This window comes from Dasypus novemcinctus, chromosome 2 (genome assembly GCF_030445035.2).
Source record: "Dasypus novemcinctus isolate mDasNov1 chromosome 2, mDasNov1.1.hap2, whole genome shotgun sequence".
Taxonomy (NCBI): domain Eukaryota; kingdom Metazoa; phylum Chordata; class Mammalia; order Cingulata; family Dasypodidae; genus Dasypus; species Dasypus novemcinctus.
The window spans coordinates 93,250,223-93,274,954 of NC_080674.1; the positions used below are offsets into that span (position 1 = coordinate 93,250,223).

At 37.5% G+C, this 24,732-nt stretch overlaps 1 protein-coding gene across 1 annotated transcript in view; it reads left to right on the forward strand.

The window, feature by feature from the left end:
• ADGRV1 (adhesion G protein-coupled receptor V1) overlaps positions 1 to 24,732 on the forward strand; it is a 685,020-nt gene that overhangs the window by 258,719 nt on the left and 401,569 nt on the right. Inside the window, exon 77 of the mRNA XM_058276109.1 lies at positions 19,492 to 19,734. Within this exon, the coding sequence (XP_058132092.1) occupies positions 19,492 to 19,734 (243 nt within the window). The remainder of the gene's footprint in view (positions 1 to 19,491; positions 19,735 to 24,732) is intronic.

The window sequence follows — 24,732 nt, forward strand, 5'->3', positions numbered from 1 at the left end:
CATTTTTGTTTGTTTCACGGTAGTTACTAATTTCTTTTGCAGTTACCTCCTTGATCCACTGATTACCTAAGAGTGTGTTGTTTAACTTCCATATCTTTGTGTCTAATTTGGTTCTCTGTGCCTTACTGATTTCCAGCTTCATTCCATTGTGGTCAGAGAAATTACTTTGTATAACTTCATTCTAATTTGTTGAGAGTTGTTCTGTAGCTTAGTGTGTGATCTCTCCTGGAGAGCTCTTGTGTGCTTAAGAAGATTGTGTGCTTGAGAAGAATGTATACCCTGCTGTATTTGGATGTAATGTTCTCTATATGTCTATTAGGTCTAGATCCTCTAATATATTATTCAAGGGCTCTTTCTTTATTGATCCTCTGTCTAATGGTGATAATTGTGTATTAAAGTCCCGAGTATAATTGTAAACTCATCTATTTCTCCACTTAGTTTTTCCAGTGTTTACCTCATGTACTTTTAGGTGCCCTGTTTAGGTACATAAATGTTTAAGATTATTCTTTCTCCCTGATAGATTACCCCTTTTATTAATATACAGTGTCCTTTGTCTCTTACAATGATTTTGCATATGAAGTCTATTCTGATATTTAATAGCTACTCCTGCCCCCCCTTTTTTGATTATTGTTTGCATGTAAAATAGTTTTTTTTTTTTTAGATTGATTTATTTATTTAATTCCCCCCCCCCCTTGTCTGTTCTTGGAGTCTATTTGCTGTGTCTTGTTTCTTTGTCTGCTTCTGTTGTCGTCAGCGGCACGGGAAGTGTGGGCGGTGCGATTCCTGGGCAGGCTGCACTTTTTTTTGTGCTAGGCGGCTCTCCTCACGGGCGCACTCCTTGCGCATGGGGCTCTCTTACGCGGGGGACAACCTTGCGTTGCATGGCACTCCGTGCGCGCATCAGCACTGTGCATGGGCCAGCTCCATACGGGTCAAGGAGGCCCGGGGTTTGAACCGCGGACCTCCCTTGTGGTAGACGGATGCCCTAACCACTGGGCCAAGTCCGTTTCCCCTGTAAAATAGTTTTTCAACCATTCACTTTCAACCTCTTTGCATCCTTGGGTCTAAAGGGAGTTACTTGTAAACAGCAAATAGGTGGGTCATATTTCCTTTTCCATTCTGCTGTTCTGTGTCTCTTGATTTGAGAGTTTAAACCAATAATATTCATTGTTATTACTGTGAAGGAATAACTTACATTAGCTATATTTTCTTTAGATATATATATATATTATATGTTTTATTTCTTTCTTTTATGTTTTTAGTTATACTTACCAACACTCTTCTTTCCTTTGCTCTCCTCCAACTGTCTCTCTTGTTTTTTCCTTTCAACCTATAGAACTCCTTTTAGTTTATTTCTTAAAGGGCAGGGTTCTTATTGACAAACTCTTAATTTCTGTTTTTCTGTGAATATTTTGAACTCTCCCTCATTCGTGAATGCCAGTTTTGCTGGTTAGAGAAATATTGGTTGGAAGTTTTTTTCTTTTAGCACCGTATCTATGTCATACCACTGACATCTTGCCTCCAAGGTTTCAGATGAGAAATCAGCACTTAATCTTATCAAGCTTCCCTTGTGTATGATGGATCTCTTTTCTCTTGCTGCTTTCCGTATTCTCTCTTTGTCTTGAGCATTGAACAATTTATCAAATGTGTGTCTTGGGGTAGGTCTGTTAGGATTTATACTACTTTGGGGTGCACTGTGCTTCCTGGACATGTACATCCATGTCACTCAAAAGAGTTTTGGAATTTTCAGCAATTATTTCCTCCAACACTCTTTCTGCCCTCTTTTCTTTCTCTTCTCCCTCTGGGATGCCTATATGTGTATACTTGTATGTTTCACATTGTCATTAAAATCCCTAAGTCCTTGCTGGACTTATTCTTTTTGTCTATCCCTTCTACTTTCTGTCTGATTTCAGATGTACTGTCTTCAAAATCATTAATTCTTTTCTCTGCCAGTTCAAATCTGCTGTTATGTACTTAAAGTGTATTTTTGATTTCTTGCATTTGTCATTCATCATCATCATACCCTTATATTTTTATGTATGCCTAAAGTTTTTCCAGTGTGTTCCCCCACCATCTTTTTAATATCCTTTATCTTTTCCTTCACTTCATTAAGTTGATTCATGATATTTGTTTGGACATCCCTGATTAGTTGTTCCACCTTCCACATCTCCTCCTGTTTTTTTAGTTTTTTCAGTAGGCTGGCCCATATCTTCATGTTTCTTATTATGGCTTGTAATTTTTTGTTGGTGTCTAGGCATCTGTTTATCTTGATGGGCTTATTTGGTTGTTTATCTTCTCTTTCTACACTATAGTTTTATTTTATTTTTTTCTTGTGTGTGCGTGTGCAGTAAGGTTCCTATTTGGTACTTCATTTTCTTATTCCATATCCTTCCAGTTGTCTGTGTTGCCTTGAAAAAAAAATACTATGACTAGAGAAAAGGAAAGAGATAAGAATAATAGTAATAATAATTTTAAAAAGGTAGAAGAGGAACAATACAAGAGCTAGGAAAATAAATAAGTAATATGAGTAAAAAATTTAACAAAGTACAAAGGAATAAGAATAGAAAAGGTCAAATGGAAAAAATGAATCAAGGAACATAATAGTACAAAAAATAGAATGAGTAAAAGGTTGGAATGATGAGAAGAAAGGAAAAGAGAATAAAAAAAAAAGAAAAAAAATGATGAAGGTCAAACAAAAAGAGGTGGAATGAAAGAAAAACAACGGAAAACAAGATAGAAAATTGTAGGAAAGAAAAGAAATATAATAGGCAGAAAAAACAAGTAAAAGGAAAAAAGGAAACAAAGAAAGGGATAAGACAACAAACAAGAAACAAAACAAAAATAAAACAAAACAAAAAAACAACCAAGGAAAACAGCCTTCCCTCTTAAGCCCCTAGAGCTTCTCAGACTGCCAGTGCTCATCAGAAACCTTTCAGTTTGCCCATGGAATGTGATGTACCAGGTTTTAGTGAATAAATTAAAGAAAAAAAACCCCAGAAAAAGAAAAAAGAAAAGAAAAAGAAAGAAGGATTTTTAAAAACTTTATTTTAGATTTAATTTTTCTAAATTATGTATTTTATTTACTATGTTTAAACCTAACATCACTATCTCATTTTCCTATTAATTGAATTTGGCAATATTCTTGATGTCATTTTTAAAGAAGTTTTGGATCACAGAAGGGTTGCAACTATGACAGAAAAGGATCATTGGTGTGGGGTGTCTGTGATGGGAGATACATGGGAGGATGTTCACCTGGGCATATATATAAGGTATATAAATATGTTCAGATGTTCTTGGGGCATTGCCACAGTGGATATGGATTCACACAACCAAAAGAATGCTGAATTCCCATGCTGGGGAGCTCTGCCACATTCTCTAAGGGAGCAGCAACAATCCCTCAAGTACAGGGGTGGTGACTAGTGAGGAAGGGTGGTCCATTGATGGGCCTTTGATATTATGACTGTGCTTTTGAGATTGTAGTTTAGCCTGGTGTTGTAGCATGCCTAAGAGTTGCCTCCTTAGAACCTCCATGCTGCTCAAATGTGACCACTCTCTAAGCCAAACTCAGCATATAAATGTATTACCTTCCCCAAGCATAGGACATAACTCTTGGGGATGAGCCTCCCTGGCAGTGAGGGTTTACTACCAAGCACCAACTGGTGAAGCAACTGGAAAAAGACCTTGAATAAAAGGGGGAAAATGTAAAGACAAATGAGTTTGTATGTCCAAGAGACTTCAAAATGGGCTGGGAGGTCATCAGAGGGGTAATGCTTATGCCCGTCTCAGCAGGATCTCATAGATAGCCAAAGTAGATATTACCCCAAATAGTGGGGCTCCTGAGGACTCTGGAGACACCACATCCTACAATCATGGCAGATAGCTCCGGAGTTTGGTGCCTTGTCAGTGGTCCCTGTTTTGGAGTTTGTGCTCCCAAGTGTGATAGAGTTGAACTCAGATGTGACTTCTCTATACATGCCTCTTCTGTCCCTTTTATTGAACCTATAGTTGGTGCAGGAGTTTTTAAGTGTATGTCCGAGAGACTTTAATGTCTGGGCTCTCCATGTGCCAGCTGGGCTCTGAGCCTCAGTGAAGTTGTTAGCACCTACTCTCCAGTTCATTGGACTCACCCAGGACAACAAACAAGGAGGTGAGGATGGACAACCACTGCACCAAAGAAACAAGAGAGTTTACAACTGCAAGCAAGAGAGTCCCATCTGTCAGATGAAAGTTCCCTCTCAATTAGAGCTGGAGTGTGCATTACCATCCCAGAATTCTCAGGATTGGGGAATAAAATGTGGACTGGAATGGACTTACTGGTATTCTACTATAGACTTATTGTAAGTCTAGCAATAGGAGAAATTATATCATTGATGTGGAGACACTGGCCACTGGAGTTGCTGAAGGCAGGGAGAGGGAAACAGAAGTGTAGTGTGGGAGCATTTTTGGGACTTGAAATTGTCCATAATGACATTGCAGACAGATACAGAACATTATATATCCTGCTATAACTTGAAGAATGGAGTGGGAGAGAGTGTAAACTACAATGTAAACTATAGTTCATCCTGTGTGGTAATGCTCCAAAATGTGTTCATCAGTTGCAATGAATATGCCACACTAGTGAAGGAAGTTGTTGGTTTTGGAAAGGGTGGGATATGTGGGGAGTGGGGTATGTGGGAGTCCCTTGTATTTTTTTTAATGTAACATTTTATGTAATCTAAGTATCTTTTAAAAGTACAATAAAAATACTTCTCAAAAAAAGATAAGAAACAAATAGGAACTGATAGAAAAGAAACTGATAAAAATTAGAAAGGACAGATCCAAGAAAACCTAAAACGACAAAACTGTCTATATGTTCCCTGTCATAAGGTACCAACTGGGTGCCTGATAACCCAATGGATCACTCTCTGGACCACTTCTTGAATGAAACCCAGAATTTGAATTAGGGACCTCATGTATCAAGACAGACATTTCTCCTCTGAGCCACACCAACTCCACAGCTTAAGTAGCCTTCTGAAAGCTTATATGAGTCTTCATTCCTCCATTCCCTCAGGAGAGTTAGGCTTCTAACAGTTTGCTAAGTCAGGCTGTTTAGTAGCCTTTTCTCCTCTATGTCCCCGCTCTACATTAGTTCCTCTTTTTCCCATGTTGGCTGGGTGTGATATCTTGCCTGATCAGATTCTCCCTCCCCTCTCCCCACTGCTGCCTTAGTGCCAGTCAGGGTCCCCTCCAAGACTCAAAAGGGGCTCAGCTGGCCAAACTCATCAAAAAGAAACCACTCTCCACCCTCCACCAGACCCCTCTCCCTCCTAGAGAACGCTCCCTACCACTCAGTTGGTTGCAGTGAGTCAGGGGCTTTACTGAGGCTATTTGCCTAATGATGGGGTATATGTGTCATTTCCAGTCATAGGGGTTAGTAACTCACATTTTCCTTTGGCTTCTTTATGTGTCCAGTTCCCTCCTGGATGATGTATAGTACTTTCCTTTCTATGTATCTCCAAAGCAACTCCCTCAGATAGGTTTTTGCCCTTTCTCTGTTCTTTTTATGAAGGAGTTGTGCTCTGCCTACCTACTTTGATGCCATTTTTCCAGAAGAAAAACCTACCACAAGATCTTAAAGATGCTTTCCTACATTTTCTTCTAGTAATTTTATGGTCCTGGCATTTATATTTAGGGCTTTAATCCATTTTGAGTTGACTCTTGTATAGAGAGTGAGGTAGGGGTCCTCACTCATTCTTTTGGTTATGGATATCCATTTCTCCCAGCACCATTTGCTGAAGAGAGTGTTCTTTCTGGTAACATGGACTTGGTAGGTGTATTAGTCAGCCAAAGGGGTACTGATGCAAAATCCTGAAATTGGTTGGTTTTTATAAAGGGTATTTATTTGAGGTAGGAGCTTACAGATGCCAGGCCATAAAGCGTAAGTTACTTCCGTCACCAGTCTGTTTTCACATGTTGGAGCAAGATGGTGGCCAACATCTGTGAGGGTTCAGACTTCCTGGGTTCCTCTCTTCCCAGGGCTTGCTTCTTTCCAGGCTTAGGGTTCCTCTCTTCCCGGGGTTCCAGCTTAAGACTTCAGCATCAAACTCCAACATCAAAACCCCTTAACTCAGTCCTTTGCCATGACTTTTTATCTGTGAGTACCCACCTACCAAAGGGTGGGGACTCGACATCCTACTGGCACAAGAGATTTACATAATTACTTAATCAAGTAAACCTGTGAATCCAATATAATCTAGTATCCCCAGAGGAAAAGAGTGGTTTACAAACATAATCCAATATTTCTTTATGGAATTCATTAATAATATCAAACTGCTACAGTAGGTTTGTCAAAAACTAGTTGAACTGGACATAGCCATCCCAGGTCCACAAGATGGAGGAATAGAGTATGGATTAGAGTGGACTTACTGGTGTTCTGCTGGGGAACTATTGTGATTAGTAAGGGAAGAAATTGTAGTAGTGATGTGGAGAGGGTGGCCACAGTGGCTGCTGATGGTTGGGAGAGGGAAGAAGAGATATGGTGTGGGGGCATTTTCAGGATTTGGAGTTGTCCTAGGTGGTGCTGCAGAGATGGATGCTGGACGTTGTGTGAACTGTCGTGGCCCACTGGCTGGACTGGGGGAGAGTGTGGACTACAATGTGGACCACTGTCCGTGTGCTGTAGCGGTTCTCCAGAATGTATTCACCAGGTGCAGTGGATGTGCTGCAGTGATGGAAGAGTTTGTTGATGGGGAAGGGGCGGCATGGGTGGGGTGGGGAGTATATGGGGACCTCACATTTTTTTAATGTAACATTTAAAATAAAATAAAGAAAAATTAAAAATTAAAAAAAAATTCTCTTTTATGGCAAAAAAACACACATAAAACTAATTGGCCATAGAGGTAAGGGTTTATTTCTGGATTCTCAGTTCTATTCCACTGATCAATGTTCCTACCTATATGTCACTACCATGCTGTTTTGACCACTGTAGCTTTGTAATATGTTGCAAGGTCGGGCAGTTAAAGTCCTCCCACATCACTCTTCTTTTTCAGGATGCTTTTAGCTATTTGGGTATATTTTCCCTTCCACATACATTTTGCAATTGCCTTTTCTATTTCTGTAAAGAAGCCTCAAATAGTTTTGTTGTAGACATTTCAGAATTTTCTAAGTATAGGATCATGTCATTTTTGAATAGGGAGAGTTTTACTTCCTCTTTTCCTATTTTGATGCTTTTCATTTTTTTTTTTTTCTTTTCTAATTGTGCTAGAACTTCTAGCACAATGTTGAGTAACTGTGGTGACAGTGGTCATCTTGTCTTGTTCCCAGTCTTTGAGGGAAAGTTTTTTACCTTTCCCCATTGAGTATGATTCTGGCTGTGGGTCTTCTGTGCCCTTTATCATACTGAGGAACTTTCCTTCTATTCCTATCTTTTGAAGTGTTTTTTAATCAGGAAATATGTTGGATTTTTTTGAATGCCTTTTCTGCATCCATCGAATGATCCTATGGTTTTTTCCTTCAAATTGTTAATGTGGTACATTATGCTAATTGGTTTTCTTATGTTGAACCACCCTTGCACACCTGGAATAAATCCCATTTGGTCATGGTATATAATTCATTTGATATGCTGTTGGATTCTGTTTGCAAGTAATTTGTTGAGAATTTTTGTATTGATTTTCATTTGTGTAATTGTGATTGGTCTGTACTTTCCCTTTCTTGTATTATAGTACCTTTATCTGGCTTTGCTATTAGGGTGATGTTGGCTTCATAAAATGTGTTGGGTAATTTTCCCCTCTCTTCAGTTTTTTGAAAGAGTTTATGCAGGATTGGTATTAATTCTTCTCGAAATGCTTGGTAGAATTCACCTGTGAAACCATTTGGACCTGGACTTTGTTTTGTTGGGAGATTTATGATGACTGTTTCAATCCTTTTAAATGTGATTGGTTTGTTGTGTTCATGTATATCTTGCAGAGTCAATGTAGGTTGTGCATTCCTAGCAATTTGTCCATTTTGTCTAGTTTGTCTAATTTGTTGGCATACAATTTCTCCTAATATCCTCTTATGGACCTTTTTTTTCTGTGGGGTCAGTAGTAACTTCCCACTTTAATTTCTGATTTCATTTATTTGCATCTTCTCTCTTTTTTTCTTTGTTAGTCTAGCAAAGCGTTTGTTGATTTTATTGATTTTTTTCAAAGAACCAGCTTTTGGTTTTGCTGATATTCTCTATTTGTTGTTGTTCTCAATTTAATTTCTTTTGTACTCCTCTTTATTATTTCTTTCCTTCTTCTTTCTTTGGGATTGGTTTGCTGTTCTTTTTCTAATTCATCCATGTGTTCAGTTAGGTCTTTGACTTTAGGTCTTTCTTCTTTTTAAATATAGGTATTTAGGGCTATAAATTTTCCTCTCAGCAGTGCCTTTACCGTGTCCCATAATTTTTGATAAGTTGTGTTCTCATTATCTCATTTGATAAGTTGTGTTCTTAAATGCTAATTTGTCTCACAGTTTCCTCTTTGACCCACTGATTGTTCAGGGGTATGTTGTTTAACATCCACACAGTTGTGAATTTCCCTCTTTCCTGTATATGATTGATTTCCAGTTTCTTTCCATTGTGATCTGAGAAGGTGATTGTATAATTTCAATATTTTTTATATTTCTTAAGATCTGCCTTGGGACCCAACATGTGGTCTATCCTTAACAAAGATCCATGAACACTTGGGAAGAATGTATAACCCGCTGATTAGGGATTCATCATCTGTACTTGACCGTTAGGTCTAGCTAGTTTATCGTGTTGTTCAAATTCTCTGTTTCCTTGTTGATTTTCTGAATAGTTATTCTATTTAATGATGTGAGTGGTGTGTTGAAGTCTCCAGCTATTATTGTAGAGATGTCTATTTCTCCCTTCAGTTTTGTCAGAGTTTGCCTCATATATTTTGGGACACCCTGGTTAGGTGCATAGATATTTTTGACTGTTATTTCTTCCTGGTGGATTGTCCCTTTTATTAATAAAAAATTGTTTTCTATATATCTTTTAACTATTTTTGCATTAAAATCTGTTTTGCCTGATAATAATATATCTACCCCTGTTCTTTTTTGGTCACTATTTGCATGGAATGTCTTTTTTCAAACTTTTACTTTCAGCCAATTTCTTTCCCGGGGTCTAAGATGAGTCTATTATAGGCAGCATATGGATATCTCATGGCTTTTCATCTATTCTGTCATCCTTTTTCTTTTGATTGGGGACTTTAATCCATCACATTCAATGATATTAATGTAAATGCATTATTTACTTCCACCATTTTATTGTTTGGCTTTCATATGTCATATCTTATTTTCATCTCTCTTTTTACTCTTTTGGTTTTCCTCTCTGTTAGTCTTATCTTCTATACTCTCTTCCAATCCTCTCTCTCCTGTCTTTTTCTTTCTGGCTGTAAGGGTCCCTTTACCATTTCCTGCAAAGGTAGATTCTTCTTTATGAACTCTCTTAATTTCTGTTTATTTGTGAATATTTAAAACTCACTTCATATTTGAAGGGCAGCTTTCCTGGGTAGAGAATTCTCAGTTGGCAAGTTTTCTCTTTCAGTATCCTAATTATATCATCCACTACCTTCTTGCCTCCTTGTTTTTTGACAAGAAATCTGAACTAAGACTTACTGGGTGTCCCTTGTATATGCTCTCAGAATTTTCTCTATCTTTGGTGTTTGACATTATGAGTATTTGTCTTGGAGTAGGTCTGTTTGGATTTATTCTGATTGGGGTACAATGTGCTTTGTGAACATGTATATTCATTTCTTTCATGAGAGTTGGAAATTTTCAGTCATTATTTCCTTAAATACTCTTTCTGTCCTCTTCTCCTTCTAGAACTCCCTTGGTATGTATGTTGTTGCATTTTGTATTATCATTCAACTCCTTAAGCCCCTGCTCAATTTTTCCATTATTTTCTCTATTTAATTTCAGCTGTTCTGTCTTCTCCCTCACTTACTCTTTCTTCTGTCATTTCAAGTCTGCTGATTTATTCCTCTAATGTATTTTTGATCTCACTTATTGTGTCTTTCTTTCCCTTATACTCTGTTATTTCTCTATTCAGGCTTTCAAATTCTTCTTTATGCTCTCTCAGTGTCTTTTATATCTTTAGCCACATTGTCTTCAACTCATTGACTTGATTTAGAAGATTTGTATGACTCTCATAGTTTAGTTGTCTTAAATCCTGTATCTCATATTGGACTTTGATATATTCCTTTGCTTGAGCTATAGCTTCCATCTTCTTAGTATGTCTTGGTAATTTTTTGCTGATGTCTAGCCATCTACTATGATGCTGAGCTTCTCTGATATTCAATTTATATTTCTCGTATATGGATTTAGTGGCAAGAGGCTGTAAGTTACTGCCATTCTTTAATCCTTGGTTCACCCTGTTCTAGGTCTTTAGTATTGTCCCTGTTAGTTGCTCAAATCTGGGCCGTGGACCCTGTAATGGTTGCAGACCCACTTCCTAGGGCCTTGGGAGGAAGAAAACTGTAAAGCTGCTAAAAACCTCTCTTACGTTTTAAATTTCCTCACTTCCTTGGTCTGCCAGCAAATGTCACTCTTTAGCAGCCCTCTCAGTTGAAATCCTGGTCCCAGTGCAATACGAACAGTAACGGTGTGGCAGAGGATCCTGCCTCTAGGCTATTCAGAGCCTCACAGATCAAACTTTCTTAGAGAATTTTGTCCAACTCTGCTGGCAGCCCCTTCCCTTTTCCTGGGTAGGAAAAAATCCCACTCCCTTCTACATTCTTAGCAACTAGTCCCCATCAGTAAGGAGGGTTATTGAAAGGGTCGGATCTCTTTAGTCCCTTGCTGGCTCCCAGGGTAAAAAATGGTATGCTCTGCCCTGGCCTGACAGGGCCACAGGAGAGCAAATTTTTTTGGGACACAGAAGAGCAAATTTCTTTGCCAAAATCTGAATCAGCCTTAGGCTGCATCCCTCTTACTTCTCTTTCCTGAGGAGGTGGATCCCAGTAGCCCCTTTGTCTGTAGCTGCTGGCTGGTGAGGCCAGAGAACTCAAAGCTACCTGCTCAGAGGGTGGGGGAAAGGGCACTGGCAGCAGCAACTGCAGCTTTAAGTCACAATCTTGCTATAAATATTCTTTTCCTGTGTCCCTTTCTGGGTGGTGTCTAGACTTCCCCTGGTGTCTTAAACCCTAGAACATTGTTTTCAGGCCATTTCTGCCTTCCTCTAGGTATTTTTCTGGGAGAGAAGTGAGTTCTGTGTATCTCTAATCTGCCATCTTCCCAGAAGTCTCTATGGTCAATTGATTTTTTGATAACAGTGCTAAGTACATGCAGTGGGGAAAGGATAGTCCCTTCAACAAATAAATGATGGTGGGAAAAGTGGATATGCTCATATAGAAGAATGATGTTAGACCCCTACCTCACACCGTATACAAAAATCAACTCAAAATGGATTGAGGATCTAAATAAAAGAGCTAATACTGTAAAACTCTTGGAAAATAACATAATGACAAATCTCTATGACCTGTATTTGGCAAATGCTTCTTAGATATGACACCAAAATCGTGAGCAATAAAAGAGACAGTAGATAAAGTTGGTTTCATCTAAATTGAATACTTCTGTGCACTGAAGGAATTATCAAGAAAAAGACAACCTACATAGTGGGAGAACATAGTTTCAAACCATACATCAGATAAGGGCTTGTTATCTGGAATATAAAAAGAACTACAACTCAACAATACAAAGACAACAACTTAATTAAAAATGGGTAAGAACTTGAATAGACATTTCTCCAAAGAAAATATACAAATGGCCAATAAACACATGAAAAGGTGCTCAAAGTGATTAGTCATTAGAGAAATGCAAATTAAAACCACAATGAGGTTTGACTTCACATCTGCCAGGATGGCTATTACTTAAAAAATGGAAAATAACAAGTGTTGGAGGAGATGCAGAAAAATTGGAACTCTAGTGCATTGTTGCTGGTGCAGTCACTGTATAAACCAGGATGACTGTTCCTCAAAAAGCTATATATAGAATTACCATTTGACCTTGCAGTCCTACTTCTAGGTATATATCTAAAGAGAGTAAAATGTATTCACCAAATTCAATGAATGTCTCATGATGATGGAGGAGGTTGTTGTTATGGGGGAGGAGTGAGGTGAGGGGGGTGTATATGGGGACCTCATATTTTTTGAATGTAACATTAAAAAATAAAGAAAAAATAAAGAAAGTGAAAAGAGATACTTCTCAGTGTTTATAGGAGCATTATGCACAATAGTAAAAAACTGGAAACAACCACAGTGTGCATCAAAAAATGAATTTTTTTGGCCAAAAGAAAAAATGAAGTTATGAGACATACTGCAACATGGAAGAACCTTGAAAACATTGTGTTCTGTGAAATAAGCATGGCACATAAGGACAAAAATTGTATGTTTTCACTTATAAGAGATGACTTGAAGTAGCAAATTTGTAGAGATAACAAATTAAAGTTTACAGAGGGTGGGTGGGGAATGGGGAGGTGGAAAAAGGGGGTGTTTATTTGTAAATAATAAGTAAAAGGCAAAAGTTAGCTCAATATAAATTGTGCTTTCTAAAGTGATCAAGGAGACAATATGATCCATTTAAAAATAGGAAATTACTTTTTATTACAAAAATATGAATTTTTCTATTTATATATTGAGACATACTCATTGCATATATTTTACGAAAATAAGAAAAGTATTCTAGCATAAATTTCATTCATAATTCCACTATTCAAGAATGTTGTATATCATTTCAGACTTTTTCCCCATGTCAATATATATACATTTATATTTCAAATGGCGTTAAATATCCTGAAAGAAATGTTGTGCTTTATATGTGGGCAACTCTAGCTTCAGGAGACAGAGAGTATGTGAAAAGACTGGTCTTGGGCAAATTAAAAAGAAGGGAAACAGGAAATTTAGGGTGTAGGTAGAATTGAGAAGAGGCTGCTTCTCTAAGTTTGCTTTCCTTGCAGGGAATTCCTTGGTGCTAAAGATATTATCATTAAGGAGTGAAAGAAATAAGGTAGGCACACATAGAATGTTTTTTGTATAAATCCATTTTCCTAACTAAGAAAATGCAACTGAGACCATATCCAAATAGTTTCAGTTAGGCAGAAGAAAGAATTTGGTCTCACCTTTTAAATTTTCTTTTTAATGTAATGTTCAAGTGATAGAGTTTTTTTCTTCTATTAGTACATCCTGAGAAGCCACTAATTTTTAAGGCATTTTGCTTTCATTGTCTTCCCAGGTGTTAAAAGGCAAGACATAGGCAAGCACAGTAAATAGTCTAGTTTCTGTAAGAGGAAATTTTAAGAGAGGAAAATGAAGATTACGTTCTCATGAGAATGAAATGGTATACATCTTTTTCTGTAATATTATTCATTATTATTATTATTATTTAAAGAAGCTTTAGATTGCATAAATGTTACGATGAAAGTATAGGGGATTTCCATATACCTCACCCCCTCTCCCTCTCATACTTTTCCCCATTAATAGCTTTCATTAGTGTGGTACATTTGTTACAGTTGAAGTAATGCTACTAACCATGGTCTATAGTTTACATTATGGTTTACACTTTCACCACACAGTTTTATAGGTTTTGACAAAATGTATAATGGCCTGTATCCGTCATGGCAATGTCATGCAGGACAATTCCAGTGTCCTCAAAATGCCCCATGTTATTCCTATTCTTCCCACTCTCTCCCCTCAAAACCGCTGGTGACCATTGCCTTTATATCAATGTTACAAGTTCTTCCATTGCTAGAATAATAAGCCTACTTTAGTTCATAGTTGCAATCCCCACTTATGTTTGTTTATTCCTGTTCTTGAGGATTTAGGGATGATGATGCCCACTCTGTTTCCATTTGAGAGTGGGCTTAGATCCCATGGGGCAGGTGGTTGGAACTCTCTTGGCTTGCAGTTGTAGAAATTCAGTTTTTTGGGGATGGATATTGTCCATCATCATCCTTCTGTTAGTTGTCCTGGGTGAGCCCGATGGACTGGAGAGTAGGTGTTGGTTGAAACTCTTCTGAGATTCAGGGCTCAATTGGTATATAAACAGCTGGAAGATTTAAGTCTCCGGGACACATATTTAACAGGTATAGTGCTAATTATGGGTTCAAGTAAAAGGGACATAATAGCCATGTGTAGGAAAATTATGAGTTTAATTCCAAAACATTGGGGGGATAGGCTATCATATATTCCAAGGTAAGGTCCATTGACAGGGTGCTGAATTCCTGGGGTTGTCTGCCCTGCGTGCAGTGTCCAGATGTCTCTAGAGCCCCCCTGCTTGTTACTGCGGGTCAGTGAGGTCCATCTAAGATGTGTATACTGTAACCTCTGGAATAACCTCCTGACTCACTTTGAAATCTCTTAGCCATAAAAACTCATTTGTATTTAATATTTTCCCCTTTTAGTCAAGGTCTTTTTCCAGGTGCATTGCTAGCTGGCACTTGGTAAACATCCCTTGGTTCCAGGGAGGCTGTACTCTGGTGTCATGTTGGACACCAGGGGGAAGTTAGTGCATTTATGCTGAGTTTGGTTTAGAGAGAGGCCACATTTGAGCAACAAGGACACTTTTAGGAGGTAACTCTTGGGCAATAAATAAAACTGTTGCTGGATTTCCTCTAAGTGCTTGGCTATGTTACATAAAAACAATTAAGGGAAGTGAATTTGGCTCAACTGATAGAGCATCTGCCTACCATATGGGAGGTCCAGGGTTCAAACCCAGGACCTCCTGAACCATGTGGTAAGCTGGCCCACATGCAGTGCTGATGCACGCAAGGAGTGCCCTGCCACGCAGGGGTGTCCCTCATATAGGGGAGCCCCACGCGCAAGAAATGCACCCTGCAAGGAGAGTGGCCTGCACAAAAAAAAGCACAGCCTGCCCAGGAGTGGCACCACACACACACAGAGCTGAAGCAGCAAGATGACACAACAAAAAGAGACACAGATTCCAGGTGCCTCTGACAAGAATGCAAGTGGACACAGAAGAACACACAGCAAATGGACACAGAGAGGAGATGGGGGTCGGGGGGAGAGAAATAAATAAAAAATAAATAAAAATCTTTAAAAAAAGAAAATAAAAACAATTAAGAACAATGCTGGTTTAGTTAGGCCAGTAGTTTATTAAGGAATGAGAGAAGAGAATAGAAATGGGAGAAAATAACAAATTATGGGCCCCACGTGTACTTGCAGGCAGGTCCAGGCAGAAAAGTGAGTAAAAGGGCCAATTTAGCTTCTGCACTTGCTTTTCAAACCATTAATTATTCCTTCTATTTGGTAATGTTTGGGGGGAAGGGTCCCAGCTGTTTTCTGTATTGATTGATTACCCCACCCATCAATTCCCCAAGAGGGCCCAATGATTAGGTCCCTTGAGAATATCCAAGGCTTTTCCTTGATCCTGGATGATTAAGGAAAATTCTTGTGAGTTTTCCCAGCAGCTTTCTAGTGGGGTCTTTCTCTCAGAGGATTTCCAGGTGGAATTCCATGGTTATGTGTTTTACCGCCATGGTTTTCTGCTAGGTCCCAGGTTCACCTTTTCATTCCCTAAACTAGCCTGCTTCAATACTAGGTTAGGTTTCAATTTCCAAATAAAACTCTCAAAGACCACTTCAGAAGAACACTGTTGCATAGTCAATCTTGCTTACATCTTTAGGTCTTAGTTTATCAAACATAAAAAAAAAGGATTTGAACTGGATGAGTAATGAGTTCCTATCTAGCCATAAAAGTTCAGATGTTATAACACATATTAGAAGTACAAGCAGAGCAGTACAACTATTCTAACTTTGACTCAAGAAACAGCCTCTTCATTTTTATCAAAAGAATGGCTTCAATTATAGTGAGTTTATTTTGGGAGGCTGTTAAGAGTTTGGTCTCTATTTTCGGGACTTGGAATTGTCCTGAATGACATTGTAACAACAGATACAGGCCATTATATTTCCTAATGTAACCTACAGAATTGAGTGGGGGGAGTGGAAACTACAATGTAAACTATAATCCATGCTTGGTGGCAATGCCCCAAATGTATTCATCAGTTGCAATGAATGTACCACACTGAAAGAAGTTAATGTGGAGAAGGGTGGGAGGGGGGGAATGGGGTATATGGGAATCCTTTATTTTTTTGTGTGTAACATTTTGTGTAATCTAAGTATCTTAAAAATAAAAAAAAAGAGTTTGGGCTCTGATGTCAGTAAAGACCTGGGTTTTATTGTCAGTTCTGCCACTAATTATACTGGACAAGTTGCTTTAACCTTTTTAAGCCTCCCAGGTGAATTGGAGTTAATGATAATGTAACTGGATTTTTTCTAGGTCCTTGACTATTATGCAGAAATGGATTTCAAGAGCACATTGGGTTAGTTAGGCCCATAATTTATTAAGGTAGGGAGGGGAAAGAAAAGGGAGAAAATAACAGATCATGGGTTCCAGATAGAGAGGAAGGGGCTGAAAAGTGATAAAGCAGGATGATTTACAGACTACAGTTTCCCATTATAGATTATAAATGCCCAGGTTTTACTTGCATGGCCACCATGGCAGGGAAAAAACGATGCATAGGGCAGGAACAGCCACATGGACCAGCACCAGGACAGGAACGGGGACAGGGTGAAGGCAAGAAAGAGCAAGAGGCTTTGCGCTTACTTTTTAAACCATTAATTATTCCAGCCCTTTGCACGGGAGAAATTCCAGCTGTTTGCTGTTTTGATTGATTACCCCACCCATCAATCCCCCAGGAAGGCCCAATAATAAGGACCCTGGAGAATATCAGGGGCTTTTCCTGACTTCTGGAAGAAATCTTGTTCTGAACAGCAGAATTTTGTGAGGGTCTTCTGGCAGCTGTCTTGGGGCGGGTACTGAATGACACTTGGACTTCTTGCCAGGTTCCAGATCTGTCTGATTCCCTATCTACCCTGTTTCAATAGGGCTACTAGGCAGATTGAATGAGATGATGAAGGGGAGGTTGTTAGCACAGTTCTTGGCAAGGAGTTGGCTTTTTATAAGAGGTGTCTGGAATTACTGTTATTTAGAATGGAAGGGAATAGAGGTCTAGGAAATTCAAGGACTTCAACATTGCCAGCAGAAATCACCATCAACTTACCCATGGAGTCACAGGGCTGATTAATGGTGGAGTCTCTGAAACTCCAGTTTTCAGACCCTCAATCTAAGTGTTTTTTTTACTCTGTCTTAACTCTCTAATGATCATCTCTATTATTAAACAATACTTTCATTTTCAAGATATAAAGAATTTAAGTAATTTGACCCAGTCAATTACTGGGCCACGATTGGAACTTAAATTCCCCTTCTTTTGGTGTTATTTATAGGTTTGTATTAGCAAAGTGTACATAGCTAATAATTAACTTAGGAAGTGTGCTCTTAACCCAGAAAATTTATTGAAATTCAACAAATTGTGCCAAAGTTTTAAAAACTAAGATATTTTTTATTATTATTACTTTGTGTGTTTTTTTTGCTTCTGAGAGCTTCAGGCACAGGTAAAACATTTTATACCAGATATGGCAAAAGATCATCCTAGGGAAGCGGCTGTGGCTCAATCAGTTGGGCTCCCATCTACCATATGGGAGGCCCTGGGTTCGCATATCTGATTCTCCTTGTGAAGGCAGGCTTGCCTGCACACTGTGGAGAGCTGCTGACCTGCAAGCACCACAGAGAGCCAACTCAGCAAGGTGATGCAACACAAAGGGAGACAAGTAAAAAAAAACAGAAGAACATGCAGCGAATGGACACAGAGAGCAGACAGCAAGCAAGCTGCAAGGGAGGGGAATAATAATAATAAAAAAAGTCATCCTGAAGAGCTTTTGGTCTAACTAGGGAGATAACTTGGTGGCAGCTATACATAAAATGGGTTCTTGTGAGGTCTCCAGTTATGTTACGAACCTAGAGAGATTCAGACATGATCCCAATATAGTTCAGGCATATTGTTTGAACAGAGTATTTCTTTATAAGACCGAAAATTCCTTTTGTCTCTAGTCTAATTATGTGTTGGCATCCATCTGTACACTGTTCAATTTTAGAAGGTTCTTTACTTAGATTTTAACATATTCGTTTGACTGTGAGTGGTTGTAAGTAATGTTCTCATCATCATTACAATGAGAAGGAATTTTTTACTGGAAAATAAAGATAAGAGTCTGTTGGAAATGTATTATGCTGAAATACTTAGTTAAAACTATTGTGAATTCAAGTTCACCTGGCCATTAGGGAGTAATAACTTTTGAATATGCTTAACCATACTTTCTGAGTGTTTTAGTTTATTGTATTTACTAAATTTAGTTTCTCAAAAGCAGGACGAATACAGTTATCTCTCTGTTTCATTGCTTACTGACAGTTGATCAGCAAAAGCAAGGCATGATATGTGCCCTAAGAAAGCTAACCACATTTCTTCAGACATCAAACTGCGATTAATATCCATTTATTGTATGACTAAGATATAACTTATTCTTGGATAATACTAAAGGATTTGTTGTTTTATTCCATGACATGATGATTTTATTAAAGTGATCACAGAACAATTGATATATAAAGTCACTGATGATAGATAAAGATGATGCATTATATATATCAAATTAGATAATGAAACATGCAGTTAGAAAATGTGTCAGCTTAGGTTTTTTGGGTAAAGCCAGGAATACTATCAGTACTGCTAAGATTTTTAGATTATTCTGTATGAATGAATCATTAGTAAAAACAGGTAGTTAACAATATATTATAAAATTGACTTTGGACTTTAGGAAAAAAAATTTAGATTATTGAGAAAGAACCAAGGTAACACATGAGCAGATTATAACCAGCAAGACTAAATTTAGCGTTATTTGAATTTTGGAAAATTTAGGAAGGTACGTAAACTTACAGAACTATTAGCAATACTTGGTCATATTTATGTTAAATCCTTTAAGCATAAAAGAACTAGCAATAAAGCCTTATAAACAGAGTTAAAGACCCCCTATTTCCTTATCCCGAGGGTCATTTTGTACCTCTACACCCTACCCCATTCTCACTCCAGTCCTTCCACTGGAGGCAACTGCTATCATGATGGTTTTAAAATTTTTTTCTGTAAATAAGTATCCATTAACAATGCATAGTATGCTTTGTGTCATTTTTAACTTTACGTTTATGGTATCATACTGTACATATCATTATGCAATTTGATTTTTTTCACTCATCATGTTTTTGAGATGAAAAATATCAAACTATATACTATATACTATATTTTATCTTTTTGTTTATTGAAGTACACACAGGTTGCTTGCTAGCATCAATTTTCTAGTAAGAAGCTCACCTAGAGAATGTAAATGCGTTTCTTAGGGAGAGACTGAAAAAGTAAATACCATGGTATTTTTAAACTAAGAATTTGATTCTATAATTACACAGAATGTATTTCTAGATGAATATTTCTATAACTATGTGCATGAATATTTGTTAATATCATAATTATCTAAAAATAGAAATATATTAGTCATAGTCCCCTCCCCTTTTTCTTTTTTATCATTGTTAGATTCCTCAAGTTGAAATGCATTTTTTTGTGGAACTTTATGAAGTAACCACTGGAGCAGCAATAAACAACAGTGCCAGATTTGCCAAGATTAAAGTCTTGCAGAGTGATGAATCTCAAAGCCTCATATATTTTTCTGTGGGTTCTCGACTAGCAGTGGCTCATAAGAAGACGACTTTCATCAGTTTGCAGGTGGCTAGAGATTCTGGGACAGCACTTATGATGTCTGTAAACTTCGGTACCCGGGTAAGCATGGGATATTTATTAATACATGAAACAAAGAATAATTGATATGTTGTTTTCTGATGATATATTTTTAATATTAATCTTTATTCTCTAAGCAGCTCAATTTTTCATCTATCAAGAACACTTGTCCATGTTTCAAAATGTTAGTTTTTCTTTTTTTTTCTTTGACAAAGTTGATTATACAAAATGTCTTACATAAATCTTTTCTAGAAAATATCTAAAGAGTTAAAATTTTCAGCTGAAACTGTAAGAGCAGAAGTAAAAGTAAGCATCTTGTTAGGGTTTGTATCTAAACTAGTTGGAAATTTACTTCTTTAAGTACTTCAAACATTAACTCATCTGTGTGTTCCTTCAAAGCCATAAGTTGATGAGGTCTCACTGTCTCTTTTATCACAGTCCATCCTATCAGGTGACATCATCTGAAAGAGAAGAGAAATTAGTTTTAAAAAATGTGCTTCGTTATTCCTTTTCTCCCATGAAATATATATCATCCCAGGGACCCAGTAAAGCAAGTCTGTATAACACTAAGTGATCATATTCTGGGCTTGGTCCAAGCAACATCCATATACCTTTCCATTGACATTTTTCAAACTTTGTTTTAAGCTAACCCCTAACATATTAAGGGGAAAAAAGTATCTGCTCTCCTTGAAGCACAATTGAAGTAATTGGAGCTTGCTCACCTTAGCTTCCTCTCTTTATTACCTTGAATCACATAACTCCAGGAAACTTACAATTTCAAGATTCCAACTTATAATTTCAAGATTAGGCCTCAAGGCTATAAAGTTTTGTTGCAAAGTCCTGTTTATATGCTTGGTTGTGTCCAATAAGTGTCCAGTAAGTAGGACATTCTGTGCAAATATAACATGTATGTGGCCAATATATTATAGCAACCACATGAGCCAGGGATGAGAGATTGGGTCTAGAGCTGTGGATAGTACTCTGTCTTGGGAGCTTGCCAAGCAGAAAAGCTTGCCTTTATGACAGAATCCATAGCTCAGCAAACATATGAAATATGTCTCTATTATATAAAACCCTAAAAATAAACTCTGTTTTAAATGGCCTTGGAATGTCATGAATGCAAAGAGAAATATTTTGATTCATAGTGGGGAGATGTGACAGTTTGAGACTATTTTTGTGAACTCAAAAAGGGAAATATTATGTTTGTTTGCTAATCACATTCTTGTGAGTGTGATACCCTTTGATTATATTGGATTCATCTGAGGGGTTTTTGATTAAATTACCTGTTAATATTAGGGCTTTGATTTGACCACATCAGTCAAGTTGAGTCCCTGCCTCCTTGGGGGCCAATATAAATGGTCATTCTCTCAAGAAGACACACGGGAAGAAAGAGAGCTCTCTCAGGTTTGATCCTGGGCCCTGGGGAGAGATGAACCATTCACCTGATAGTTTGTGGCTGACCTTATGAAGAGACCAGAGAAGCTGAGCAGCTGAGAAGGCCCAGAAAGAAATGAACTGTATGCCAGAGAGTGATATAGGAAGCCCAGAGAGACAAGCCCTATTCCAGTCTACAACCGAGATAGAGAAGAAGCTGGGCCCATGGAGCCTTAAGAGAAAGAAGGAGCACAGGAAGGAGAGACCGGGCAGATATCAGCGACCATCTTGCTTCAACAAGATGTCAACTGACTTTGGTGAGAAAGCAACCTTGAGTTAGACTTTCCAGGGCCTTGTTACTGTAAGTTTGTACCCCAAACAAATACCCTTCATAAAAGCCAACTGATTTCTGGTACTTTACTTCGGCACCCCTTTGGCCGACTAATACAGGAGATTTTCATTTTTTTTTTATTCTGAGTGCTTAAGATAAGAAAAATTATTAAAACATTGTGCTCAATTATTCCCCTTCTCCTAGGAAATCGGTATCATCATATGTTTACTACTTTGTAGAGTGAAAGAAAAGGAACTGGACATGAAGAACCAGATGATAAAGAGATTTGATGCACAAACTGTTTCATACCCTTAGATGAAAAGGGAACTGAAAATGTCAAAATAAGAATCTGAATGTCAACATCTCTATCACATTCATTTATATACTTTCTAGAGTCTTCATAAATGATTCCTTGCAAAACACGTGCTGTCACTATCATGTAACTCATAAAAGACTATATGGAACAATATATTTTCATGGATTTCCAATTTGCCATTCTACCTTAGAATTATAGACTTAGCAAAAAGTATTCATGGAATGGCTTAAATACCAATAACATTTTAACAAAAGGAATGGAAGTGAAGAATGGAATCTGAAAATATACTAGACATAGATCATTTATAATTCTGGGAAGAGGAAGTAGACTTACCATTTCATTAATGGTATAAGACTGTATACTCTGCCCTATGATGTGGAAGGCAAAATTGTCTGCTCTTGCCATAATCAACCTAGTACTTGAGTTTCTAGCCAGTGAAAGAAGGCAGAAAAGGAAATAGCAAGCATACAAAGTAGAAAGGGGAAAAATAAAACTATCCCTAATTGATGATGATTGTCTACCTAAAGAATCCCAAGAAATACATAAAATCTCTTAGAACTAACAAAGTGAGTTCAGTAAGGTCACAGAAGATTAGATAATACAACCATCAATTTTATTTTTGTATACTAGTAATGAACATGTGGACACCTAAATTAAAAATACAAAACTGTTTATACTTTCTAAAAGATGAAATAATGAAGCATATCTCTAACAAAACTTATACAGGATTTGTATGCTGAAAACTATAAAAACATTGATGAGAGAAATCAAAGAAGAGCTAAATCAATGGAGAGACATACCATACTGTGTTCATGGATTGGAAGACTCAGCAGAGTAATAATGCCGGTTCTTCCTATGATAGGCAGAACGATGGTACCCCAAAATTGTTCATGTCCTAATCCTTGAAACTTGTGAATATGGAAAAAGGGACTTGCAGATGTGATTAAGTTTTCCGAAGTAGTTGTATCAATCTAACTTCCTTTAATCAGTGGAAATTGTCCTGTATTATCCATATGGACCCAATGTAATCAAACGTGTGGGAGGCAGGAGGCAGGACGGTGAGTCAGGCATATGGCTATGAAAGCAGAGGTCAGAGAGATGTGACTTTTGGCTTTGAAGATGGTGGGCAGGGCCATGAGTAAAGGAATATAGGTATCTTCTAGAAGCTGGAGAAGGTAAGGAAAGGCATATTCACCCCTCAAGCTGCCAGAAGGATTAATATCCTGCTAATACCTTAATTTTACCCTTGTGAAACCTATTTTGGACTTCTGACCTGCAAAACTGTAAATAATAAATTTCTATTTTTTTCTCAACCAAGTTTGTGTTAATTTGTTACAGCATCAATAGGAAACTTAATATCTCCTCAAGGTAATATATAGTTTTAGCACACTTCCTATTAAAAATTCAGTAACATTTTCTGTAGATATATACAAGATTGTTCTAAAATTTATCTATAAAAGCAAAAGAACTTGTTTCAAGAATAGTTATTAAAATGAAGAATAAATGGAATCAGTCTGCCCAATATCAAGAGTTATATAGCTACAGTAAGCAAGACTGTGTGGGTTTGGTGGAGGGATTAAAAACATAGATCAATGAAACAGAATAGAGATCCCCAAAACGATCCACACAAGAAGCCCCAACTCATTTTTGACAAAGGCAAAAAGCATTTCAATGGATGAAGAATAGCCTTTTTAACATATGGTGCTAGAGCAATTGGATATCCACAGGTGAAAAAGAAAAAAAAAAAGGCGCTTAATCTAAGTCCCATACTTTAAAACTAAGTCTCACTACTTATACAAAAATTAACTCAAAGTGGGTCACATATCTAAAAGGAAAATATAAACATATAAAATTAGTGGAATTAACATAATAGAAAATCTTCAGGATCTAGGGCTGGGCAGAGAGTCCTTAGACTCACAATAAAAGTACAATCCATGAAAGGATAAATTGACAATTTGGACTTCATCAGGATTAAAGACTTTTCCTCTGGGAAGAACCTTTATAATGTGATGAAAAGATAGGACATCAACTGGGAGAAAACATTTGAGAACCACATATCTGTGGGAGGACTAATATCTAAAATATATAAAGAATTCTCAAAACTCAACCATAAAAATATTCTAGTAGAAAATGGACAAAAGACATGAAGAGGACATACAGATGGCTAATATAAACATAGAAGATTTTCAACATGGTTATTCATTAGGAAAATAGAAATTGAAACCACAATGAGTTACACTATACATCCATCAAAATAACTGAAATAAAAAAAGTGACAATCCCAAATGCTGGTGAGGATTTTGGGAGACTGTATACTTACACAGTGCTGAAAGACTGTATATCATACAGTCCCTCTGGAAAACATTTGGATAGCTTAAAAATAAACATGCACCTGTCACGTGACCCAGCAATTGTACTCCTGGGCATTTATTCCAGAGAAGTGAAAGTTTATCGCCACACAAAAACCTGCATACCAATGTTTATAGAATCTTCGTAATAGCTCCAAACTGGAAACAACCCAGATGACCTTCAGTGGGTGAATGGTTAAATAAACTGTGCTATATCCATGCCATGGAATATTATTCAGTAATAAAGGGAACTAAGTATTGATACAGAAACCTAGAGTAACCTCAAGGGAATTATGTTGTGTGAAAATAGCCAATCCCAAAAGGTTATATACTGTTTCATTTCATTCACATTACGTTCTTTTCTTTGCTTTTTAAATTGATTTCTTTTTTTATTAGATGAGTTATAGATGTACAAAAAATCATGCAGAAAATAGAATTCCTATGTACCCCTCCTGTTATTAACACCTTATATAGCATTCTGGAAATTACAAAATTATAGAAATGGAGAAGAGATTAGTGATTCCTAGGGAATAAAAAGGTAATGGGCATGGGAAGGGGATGTGGGGTGCTATAAAAGGACAAGGAGTGCGGTTCCATGCAGGGGTGTCCCCCACATAGGGGAGCCCCATGCGCAAGGAGTACGCCCCGTAAGGAGAACTGCCCCACATGAA